Source organism: Lactuca saligna, chromosome 4, assembly GCF_052625555.1.
Source record: "Lactuca saligna cultivar CGN05327 chromosome 4, ASM5262555v1, whole genome shotgun sequence".
Taxonomy (NCBI): Eukaryota; Viridiplantae; Streptophyta; class Magnoliopsida; order Asterales; family Asteraceae; genus Lactuca; species Lactuca saligna.
In genome coordinates, this window is record NC_136420.1 from 193,630,231 (window position 1) to 193,642,288 (window position 12,058).

At 31.1% G+C, this 12,058-nt stretch overlaps 1 protein-coding gene and 1 pseudogene across 2 annotated transcripts; both read right to left on the reverse strand.

The window, feature by feature from the left end:
* Positions 1-1,092: 1,092 nt before the first annotated feature.
* Positions 1,093-3,945, reverse strand: LOC145040405 (putative beta-D-xylosidase 2; annotated as a pseudogene).
* Positions 3,946-9,631: 5,686 nt separating this feature from the next.
* LOC145043205 (uncharacterized) lies at positions 9,632-11,237 on the reverse strand. Of its 2 annotated transcripts, none has more exons than XM_078991781.1 (4): positions 11,084-11,237; positions 10,756-10,874; positions 10,134-10,210; positions 9,632-9,994 (listed from the first exon to the last, which is right to left on the reverse strand). In XM_078991781.1, the coding sequence occupies exons 1-4, from the start codon at positions 11,220-11,222 to the stop codon at positions 9,844-9,846; spliced, it is 486 nt and encodes a 161-aa protein (XP_078847907.1). In that variant the 5' UTR covers positions 11,223-11,237; the 3' UTR covers positions 9,632-9,843. The 2 variants fall into 2 exon arrangements, with proteins under 2 accessions (XP_078847907.1, XP_078847906.1); XM_078991780.1 differs by having other exon boundaries at positions 10,134-10,225.
* Positions 11,238-12,058: the final 821 nt, after the last annotated feature.

Genomic DNA, 12,058 nt, shown 5'->3' on the forward strand with positions numbered 1-12,058 from the left:
CTCCTCAAACGTCTAGACTCCTACTACATATCAAAATCATCTCTAAGTAACACTTTATAACCATAACCCTAAAAAGTTAGGATAACCCGTTCGCTAACTCTTGGAAAGTGTGAAAGACCATTTTATCCCTCAATGGTCTTCATAATTCATGCCTTGAACAAACCCAAAAAGTCAACGGAAGTCACCACTCGAGTCAACAATCCATGTTGATCCACCTCGTCGAGTGCACCTATGCGACTCGTTGAGTCCCTCTTGTTCTCAGAAAATCGGGAAAACTCCAACTTAACTCACCGAGTTGTCTCATCAACTCATCGTGTTTGCACGTGTCCAGACTATAGGGGGAAAGCCTAACCGTCTCGTCGAGTTGGCTCATCCACCCATCGAGTCATTTCTCATTCAAAGGATTTTAAGCAGAACTAAAGTCCCATACTCTAGATCTAGCCTCCCAAGGCTGATATACCACGTAAAGATGTAAGATTTACGTCCATGCATGGCACCTACACTACTAGAAAAACAACCTTTTACGACGTGCAATGTGTGTCGTAAAACGCTTAGATGACATGCAAATGCGTGTCAAGAAAGGCCCTATCCTAACGAGAGACGACACGCTTTTGCGCATCATCTATAGACGATGCACATTTATGACACGCAATGCGTATCATTAAAACCCCATTCAAGAAAGGCCATGTCATAAATGAAGATAACACACATTTTTGCGTATCGTAAATTTAAATACTTTAAAAAGTATATATTTATATATTTCTTAATTTATAAATTAAATTTGCATTTAATTTCTCATAATAGAAATAAAATATCATGTACAAAAAATACAATCCATTGCATAAAATTTAATGTCATACAATTCTATTTCTTACAATATATAAATTTGCATTCATCTAATCTACTATGTATTTCATAAAAAAAATCTATTTCATGCGCGACTTCTTCCATTTCGTTTATTAGCAACTTCCATCATTAGTAGTACAGCTAACAATTGAAATGAAGTCTTCCACTATCACATACCCACAAAAAGAAACTTGTTTTCCACTACTTGAAGCCAATCAGCAACAACACTAATGGTTTAGAAGGATCTCATGAGAAATATGTTGTGAAGAAACAAGGTTCATTTCCCTCCATTACTTTGTATAATGGCACATGTGGTGACAATCCATCAAGAGATCTGGCCCATTCTATGTATTTCTTCAAATTCATCAAAAAGAAAAAAAAAAGTAAATTAAGATAGCCATTTTTTTAGAACTAGTTACAAGAAATAGCAATCTACATTTATCTATTTGTAGATTACATTATCCTGCTTTCATTTATTTCCATTACATCAATTGCACTTTCATTTTTTTTTCTTGCAATTAACCCTTTATAGTTACCTTTTGCTGCAGTAATCTGTGATTTCCATATATGCCCTTCGTTTCGTACCCATTCAGCCAGAAATACCCTTTATAGTTACCTTTTATTTTCTAATGAAGGATCAAACACTTGCCTGGAATCTTTCAGCAACTTGAGGATCATGTGGATTCTTATCTGGATCAACTTGGAGTGCCTGTACTAATTTATTCACAGGAAAATAAACAATTATAAAATTTAAACTTTCAAAAAGGGTGGAAGTTTTGGATTATATGTGATCAGCATGATATGAGTCATAAATAGCTTCAAACAACGATCTTGTATCAATAAAAAGGTCATATCTGCTCGATCAACTTGACTTCCAACAAACCTTTCCCTCAACAACTCCACCTCTTCATCTCTCTGCACAACAATCACACATATGCAAAAACAATAAATAAGCCTCCTCATATATATTTTCAATAATTATATATTTATATACCAATTCTCTAAATAATGGCACAGGGGTCCTAATTCCGTGGCCAGAAGGTATCATCTCTGATGGTCTTTTGGCCTTTTCTACATCACAGAGGGAAACTTGGTGGGGCAAAGAAAGCTACTTCAGTACCTGTAGCAGACAAATTGGAAGGGTAAGAATGTAAATTTTCCATTCCAAAAATGTCTCAACAACAACAATATATTTGGTACTACGATGGAATGGAATCAAAACAATGGAATGGAATTAGTCATTCAAACATGTAGTTTGTTATGTACAGTTGAAAAGTAAATGGAAGGAAGAAATATAATTTTTATGAATATGATATGAACTTTAATCATATAAGATTATCGCTTAATAAATAGTTGTCCTTTGTGTTTTTTGTAGACTTACTTATAGATAGGCATTTCCCTCACCAGATATACTCATTGCAATTTTCAATCCTTACTTTAGCTTGACCTGTGTTAATCAATCATAAGACACATATTTCAATTATGAGGACTTATTTCAAAATGTTCTAGAATCAAGAATAATTACCTTGGTTCTTGCCAATCTTTAGCAATTGAAGTTATATATAGTGGCCCAAGCTTACCAAACACATCATCGCCTGATCCGTCAAACATCCTTAATCTCATTTGAACTATAAGGGTGTTTACTAATGCACTGTCCACGTCAATCTCCTTCAACAGACCTCGATCCATTGCACCTTGTGTGTGGATTCCTAGGAATGGACAACAGTCCAAATCCAAACCTAATAAATTAAACACAAGAAGAAAAAATATTGTATATTATAAGTTTATTATTTTTACTTATTTATGAAAACTGAAATATTTTGATGATAATTAACCTGCTTTGATTTCATCTGCATCAACGTCTTCAGGGGTGGCAGTGTAGTGTTGATTATCAAAGAATACTCCAACAGAGTCGCAATCTAAAACTATGTACCCATTGAGTCCCCAAGCCCCATGAATGGTGTCATGAAGAAGTCTAGGGTCATGACAGGTTGGAATCTCGTTGACTTGATTGTAAGAGCACATAACACTTGCCACCTTCCCTTGCATCACACATTCTCTGAATGGTACTTCAAATGTATCTTTCATTTCCTACTTGCTTACCTTCTCCATTCACACTCATTCATTATTTCATATTAATATATATATATATATATATATATATATATATATATATATATATATATATATATATATAGGGTGTCGGTTCAAGAACCAATTATCATCACACCCACGGAGGCATTCATTAATTATTGATTCAATATAGAGTGACTGCCACTGTCAATGCACCTATTTCCAAAATAAGAATATCAATCGCAATTCGGGTCTATCACTCTAAGATCGATCATACTCATACCAATTATAATAAAATTATTGAACGTAACAACGTGTTTACCTTGGCATTAAAATGGAAGCGATCGACCCCACTCCAATTATCAAGATCGTAGGCAGTGTAGTGCTTGCAACACGCAGCCACCTTGAGGCGGTCACTGGGGAGGGTGCCCTCCAGTTCTCAGATGTTCCAAGAAGTCTAGAATGGAACATTACCTGAAAGAATTGTTTTCAAACTTAATGAGGAAACAATATCTATGATATACATGATCATAAGATTTAAAATGTTTTATTTGCATAAGAACCTAATGCAATAATACCAAAATGGCCAAGTACTTGAAGAAAAAGAACTTACAGTATGAAAGGGTACATTATCTTTTCCCATAAACTGATACAACTCCACATTTTCAGGATTCTTCCACCACTTTTCCCACTCAGGTGTGTAACATGAAGTGATTGAGACATACCCGATTGGTGCATCAAACCAAACATAGAAAACCTAAACATTACACACAGTGGAACAAATTGTAAAACTATACTTATATGTGAGACATAAGATGGAGGTCTCATTTGGACTTTATAATAGAGAGAGAGGGAGAGAGAGAGAGAGAAACAACTCATTTCACTTACTTTGTCATTGAATCTCTCATGAGGAACAAGAACCCCCCACTTGAAATCTCTAGTAATACATCGTTGCTTTAATCGTGTTTTAAGCCATGCATTTGCTTCTTGAGTAGTATTCTGACTCCATGATCCAACCACTGACATTTTTTTTTGATGTACTCTTCAAGTCTACCCTCCAACAATGGAAGCTCAAGAAATAAGTGATTTGTGTCACGGATATGAGGACTGGATGCACAGACCTAATTGCATACCAAAGTTTGGAGACATGAAAAGGAATAGAAAGCAAAAAATGTACAAAAGGATTTTGTTTTGATTTATTCACTACATGAAACTTAGCACTTGTTTTCTTATTCACTACATGAAACTTAGACATGAAAATGAATAGAAAGCAAAATACTGCTAACAATGGTTTGCTGAAAGTTTCGGTTTCCCAATTCAAAATTGGGATAACCTCCTGAAATTTATGAGAAATAGAGGGATTGAAGTTATAGAGGTTGGAATAATTTCAGAAATCCAGTTGGATCGTTCCTGAATTATGCATATAAGTCAAGGAAACAGTCAAAAATATCATTAAGATTGGGAATTAGGGTTCTTTGTGAAGAGCGAGTTAGGGTTACTTTGAGGAAATTGGGGAAATTAGGGTTAATGAGTGATTTGAGCATCAACAGTAAGAAAAAAAAGAGGAATTTGCAGATAAAATAATGAAATTCGGATAAATGCAGATCGACATACCTTATTCATTAAAAAAGGTCCAATCCACAGAAAGAAACAAACCCCCCACAACAGCCAAGAAGATAAACACAAGAACAAGCTTCGACCACCACCAAAGAGAGTACCAAAAGCCACCACCAACACTACTACAACTCCTCGACGACGAGGAAGAAGAAGGCGGTGAATAACAACCGCCGCCGCCGCGGACATTACCACCGCCCAACCGCTCCGGTTCCTTCAAAATTACATAATCATCCTTGGGATCTTCAATCACGATCTTCAAAAGGGTGACTACATCTGCTTCCTCGTACGTCAAAAGGGTGACTACATCTGCAAGTAGCCGTTAAAACTGGTCAGATTAAATTGTGAATTATCTGATAGGTATGGAGGAATCAGAAAACAAAATAATCAACGATGGTTGAAGTGCGAATGACAAGCAACGATGGTTGAAGTGCGAGGGAAGAAGAAGGCGGGAGTCAATGTTGGGAGGGGAAAGGAAGAGCGTCATTAATAAGGGCAAGAGGGAAAGGAGAAAAAAAGGAAGGCGGGGTTTTTAATTTTTTATGATTTCATTTCCCCCTACAGTTAAAGGATGGAACGCGCGTTTCCATTAAAATTTATAAAACGATACGTTCAGACGACACACATTTTATTATACGCGCCCTCCGTGGTTTTTGTAGACACTAATTTAAGGGTACGTAAAAATGCGTGTCCTAAATCCTTAAAATTTATACAGAGATGACATTATTTTTAGGTCACACACTTTTGCATATCGTAAATCAATGCGTATCATAAATTGCGCGTCATAAAAGGCTGTTTTTCTAGTAGTGCTAGGGCTCAATATGCCAAAACAAAGCTCTGTGGAGGGGTTAATGCATAAAACTTGGCCAATAGCTTGATAAAGCTTGAATCTTTAGGTCCAAGGGACCTCATACTGCCCAGATCTGAAACTTCATGGCATGATCAAACAACTCAAAGGCTAAACAGGAAGATAGAAATGGACACTAACTCCCTAAAGAAGAGATCTAACCAAACAATGATCAAGGTGATAGCTTTTTACCTCCAAATATCAGTTAGCACTAGAAGAACATTGGATTCAAGGGCTTCTTCTCGTTCCAAGCCTTATACTCTTCTATCTCCTTCCAATAATGAACCAAAATCACACACTTTTAGTCTCTCTCTCTCTCTCTCTCACAGGTGATAGCAAATCATTTAGGTTTTCTCTTAGGGTCTTAAAGTGATAAGGGATGCAGAAATGAAGGCTTACGGTCCTTTAAATAGGACACAAACCCTAAAAATTAGGGTTTTCACACTCAACTCCTACTCGTCGACTTGGGGTCCTTCAAATCGTCGAGTAGACTCTAAAAGTCACACGACCATTACCACTCTACTCGTCGAGTAGGGGTATCCAACTCGTCGAGTCTCTCTGACAAAATGGATATAAATCAATTAAATATGATACCTGGGAGTCAGGATGTTGCAACATGGTTTCGTGAATGAAGCGTACTAGGAATTTGACTGACTATTCTTATACATATAATATATTAAACCTTTAATTATATATATAGTATAAGGTGTGTTTTAAAACATTTAAAAATACAAGGTTTAATCTTTTATAAATTGAACTTTTTAATTTAATTAAATTTAAACCAATTTGAGGATTTATTAATTATCTTTTAATTAATCATTTAGTTAATTTAATAGTAAGATCCATAAGGATAATATTAATTAATATTATAATCAATCATTATCGAGTCTAGAATTATCTTATAACATTAATTTGATTATCTAATATAAGCAAAATTCGATTTTCGCAGATATTATAAGAGATAATTACTAAATAACAAACATATAAATCAAATAATTTACTGTACTTGCATCGTAAGCATTAAATCTCATAACGTGAGATTAGTCAGACACAAAACAAAATTCTAAATTTTACTATGCTCACATCGTGAGCATTAAATCTCACGTCGTGAGATCAGTCTGGCAAAATTTCTTTTTTGTTCAACATCATAATATGTACAAACAATGTTGGACATACCAAGGGTCTGATACCACTGTTGAGTTTTATAGATTAAAATAACTATGTGCTTGTGGAATTTCAGTTAACGATTAAGGGCACATGCAACCTAAATGATCTATGTCTTTAACACTTTGAATGTAACATTCCATGAACAACAAAAAATAATTTGAACCCTAATAAATCCCTAGTATAATCAAATTACAAAAATTAGGGTTACATACCTTTGATTTATTGCAGTAAGCAAATCACTTGAAACTCCTTATAGAAAACCTTGGAAAGCGGGCACCGGGAATCTCATGCCTCTAATGACTAATACCCAAAACCCTAAAACCCTAGAATGAAGAGGAGAGAGAGAGAGAAGAGACTAAGAATTTTCGTTCATATGTTTCTAAGAAGGAGACATACGAAAATTCTAGCCCAAGGGGTCTTTATATAACTATTAGATATCCCTAAGAAGCCCTAGATAATGATAACCCCTAAATAGATAATTATCTAGTCTCCTAAGTATCCATTTAGAACATTCTAGATAACCCTAATAGAAAACCGTCCAAGCATGGAGGTTTCTAGAATCTCTCTTGTTCAACTAATGAACAATTACAAAACACCATTATACAATTAATTAATTCCGATTGACCCAAAATCAATTCCAAATTAATTCTAATAAATTATTAATTAAGTCTAATTGATTTCTTATTAATTTATTAATCATATAAATTAACAAATCAGTTATATAACAACTGATCTCATGTTAATTTATTAATTACATAATAAATTAACATATAAATTATTTATTTCAAATTAATATATTAATCATATAATATATTAACAACTTATTTATCTCTTTTTCTCCTAATATCATTTTTAGCTGTTTCTGATTATGAGGTCAACCTAAAAGGATTTTGCTAATTATTCAAGATTATATTAATTTAGTTATTAGCTTAGACACCTAATCCAACAAAAAGTTCTAAACCATGTTTTATGGTGCGGTTTAATGCAGTGTGGTATGGTGTGGTTTAGACTTTTTCACAAAAATACTTATATTGTTTCTGATCCGTCTCATTATTAAAATTTAAATGAAAAACTTCTAGCAAAACTAATATTCATAATGTTTGCAAAGTGGGTTGGCCACCATCTCATTAACTAGAAACATAAAATTGTAACTATGTTAACAATTAACATACCATATCGTTTTATGAGCCATGTTCTTTTGAGAACTTGCGAATTTATCATCAATTCAATATTTTTCAATACCAAAAATACTAATATTCTCCAAATGGTACGTCTAAGTTATATCTAGGCTAAAAAAAAGATTTGATAATTTTTTTTTCTAATTTTTTGTTTTTTTTGTATGACTGCTGATTAGCAGAATCAACAGTTGTACAGACTACCGATGAGCACAATTAGCAGTTACATGGACTCTTGATTGCTCCTCAGTAGTCTATATGGCTACTGATTGTACACATTCATAGTTTATATGACTGTTGATTGTGCTCATCCGCAGTCCATATGACTGATGATTGTACATACATGCAAATTTTGAAAATAAATAAAAAAAACTTGTTAATTTTTTTTAGCCTAGATATGACTTTGACGTACCATTTGGAGAATGTTTTTGTTTTTGATGTTCAAATATGATGAGCTAAGTATGAATTCACAAGTTCTCACAAATCTTTTAATTTGCATAATAACTCAGCTCATCGGTTTATTACTCATGTATTTTGTAAAATTGATAGTAAAATATTACGAGAGATTTCATTAAACTAACAAATACGAAAAGAGTATTAAAATATTCGACAAACATATAGGTAAATAACATAAAACTTAAAATTCAACACTGTGACCATAACGAATTTGAATATATATATATATATATATATATATATATATATATATATATATATATATATATATATATATATATATATATATATATATGGTGCGGTTTGGAGTACGGTTTCTTTATTAAAAACCGCAAATCGCACCACAAAGTTTATAAACCGCGTTATGTAGTGCGGTTTTGTATGGTATGAACAGTTTATACGGTTTTTACGTTTTTTGCATACCCCTAGCTAATACGTAATAGCCTAAGCCTAACTAAAATGATTTTCAAACATTGTAAACTACAGTTTCTGCATTACAAAAGAATTATTAAAATGAGTAGTGTATAGTATGGTTCGTATGTCACTTTCATGATAATTGATTAAACCCTGCTATTGTCACGATTATTGGTATCCCTTTAGATGATGCAAATAATCCAGAGATAACGGATGAAGAGACACTCACTATAGGGAAACATAAAGAAGAAGACAAGAATTTCTATCAATACTTTGTTAAATTATAAAATATATACAAGTGGCCACGAGAATCTCTTGAATTAAATAAAAAATAATTTTAATAACTAAGTTATAGAAGAATATATACATAATATATTTGGAACAATTTGTGTGAATCTTTAGCAGACAATTACATACATATATCGTTTATTGCGTATACTAATATAAATAATAACCTATTATAATATATATATATATATATATATATATATATATATATATATATATATATATATATATATATATATATATATATATATATATATATATATATATATATTGTTAAATATCACTTTCTCATTAATTTAGATAGACAAATGTTCCATATACCATTTTTTCATTTTGTTTTTTCTATTTTTAATTAATACATCACATTTACACACCTTAAAATTAGTACCTGATTTAATTGAAAATAGTAAATAAATTACAATATTACTATTCATATATGATATTTAATATGTTTTCTTTTAAATTTTAAATTTCAAATCTAAAATTTAAATTTTAAATAAATTTTTATTAAAATCTTCGTATTTAATTTTTTGTTTTATCTAACCCGTATAATATATGGGTCCTACAAGTAATAATAATAATAATAATAATAATAACAACAACAATAATAATAATAATAATAATAATAATAATAATAATTTTTATTGTAGTACATCTTTTTACAAATATTTGTTATGATAGGATATAAAGTATAAACCACCAACATAATAGAAAACAAAATCATAAAAAACGGACACAAGATATAGATTAATTAAAAGAAGATAAATTAAAGAACTTATATAAAATTGGGTAAATGAGATTTTTACACCATAAGTGATTAAGTGCACACAAGTTAAATATATACATATACAAATACATAAATTACAAGTTTTTCAAATATAACTAAATTATTTATTCCATAAATGAAGATTAATTTGACTTTTATATAAAAAAAACAATTATTCTTCCATAAATGTTGTGGATTTAAGCTCGAATGCCATCGGTAACCTGAGAGAGATTGAAGTCATGATCAATGTGTTTACGAGCAACATGAAATTGTGCAACATAACTGTATGATGCTTTCCATGAGATCTTCGGTGGTTCGTTCAAAAAAGCCCACTTACTACTAATCCACCTACATAACAAAAGTAAAATCCCAAAATTAACATCAGTATATGCTAAATTTACAGTTCATTAATAATTCTTATTCGTAAAAGATTTCTCATGTATGAACTATAAAATGATTAAAATAAAAAATAAAAATAAAAACAAACCAGCCATGTTTCTTCAAAAGTGGTTCCAAACTTTCTTCTTCATTTACATCAAGACTCAAAGGATGAGGCTCACTCCCCTGAGACACTACTTTCTATTAAAATATAACAAAAATCATAATTAAATGAGAAACATATAAATCTAACATATTTTATAGTTTGCACCCCTTTAGTTTATGGGTTTTCATTTTTACCACATGAGTTGCTAGGCCTTACTTTTTAACCCAATGATACCAATCGAATTATCATTTTCACTTCTAACACAAGAATTACTAGATCTTGTTAGAAAAACCTCATATTTTATAAGTTATCACTTTTACCACAAGTATTAATAGGTGTTGTTAGATGGATTTTTACTAGGGGAACATTATAACTTTCCTTTCTCAATATTTTTTTTGGCAACTATAGTACAAATTTGAAGTTTATTTTCTATGTTGTTTTGAAATAAGCAACATACTAACAGAAAATAGTGCAATAATCATTACAAATAAAAAAAATCACAAAAAATCCATTGTAGTTGACACTTATCTTAGTTACTTCCTATAAACAAGGGGGGTGCTATTTGTAATTCTCGGTAATTATTATGTTGATTATTTAAAAAAAAAATGAAACTTTTAATACACACCTTATTATCTTCCTTTGAGAGTCTATAAGAAGCTTTAAGAAAGAAAAGTTCTTCCTCTTCCATCTTCTTCAACCTCCAAAAAGCAGAAATATCTTCTTTCGTTAAAGATCTGTTCCTTGCTACAGTTACAACCAAAAGAAAAAACAAAAACTCAATAAAAATCAAAGAAAGTAAAACAGGATTCTTTCAAGATAATCTTTGGATTCGAGTAATAAATACTTCACCTTTCAACTACATGGTATATTTATGATAAAATTTCATCCATCGATAAATATATATATAAGTATATATGATCTAAATAGTTAAAAGAAAATGAAAACATATATACCAGATTCAAGATCACGAAGAGGTGAGTCCCAACCTGCCATAAGAGAACCCATTTCCTTCAAAATACTAGTTTGAGTGGTGATGGTATATATAGTGCAACTTGATGATAGTCCATAAACGCACACAAAGCTTTTATGCATCAAAATGGGTGATAAATGGTTTACTTATTGATGTTGACATTAATTTATATATTATGGTTGTTTTAAGATTCTTATATATTACGTCAACGAAGGTTGCACTGAAATTGCGCAATTTTATATAAAGCCATGGAATCAAGATTTATGAATTATCCAAACCGACAAAAAAGAAACTTTTTTTTCACGTCTTGTATCATATTTCCTTTCAAGATGATCATAACTTTTATATAAGGTCACGATGATTTAATGCTAAATTATGGTTGTGTTTGGTGCTCTACACCTACCTTATTTTTTAAGTTTTTTTTTTTAAAGTTGTAATGCTTGACAAGCCAAAAAGTAATTAGGTTAGTTTTTTAAAAAAAACTACTTAGACTAGCTTTTTAAAAGTTTTTTTAAAAAAATTCTAAATATACCTCTTAATTAATTATAAAAACACATTCTTTTAAATGCTCTTTTATGTTATTTTATATCTTTTAAATAGTTTTATCAAATATTATTTTCAATCAGCTACCTATTTATATAACAACTAGTTTTTTAGATACCAGCTAGCTTTTCCAGTAGTAAGTCAAAAATAACCAATAAGTGATACAATAAGTGATACAACTAAAAGCAAAGTCTTTCATACGTATTTGTACAAAAGTTAAGAAAATCGAAAAGACAATTAAGGCTTTGGGAATATATTCAAAGAAAAAATGATTTCAATAGTTAAAGTTGTATTGTAGAGATTTATTAATTGTTGTTTATTTGATAGGAATATATTTAAGAGTAAATTACACGAATGGTCCCTATGGTTTTGGGTAATTTACGAGTTTAGTTCCTAACTTATTTTTTTAACTCGG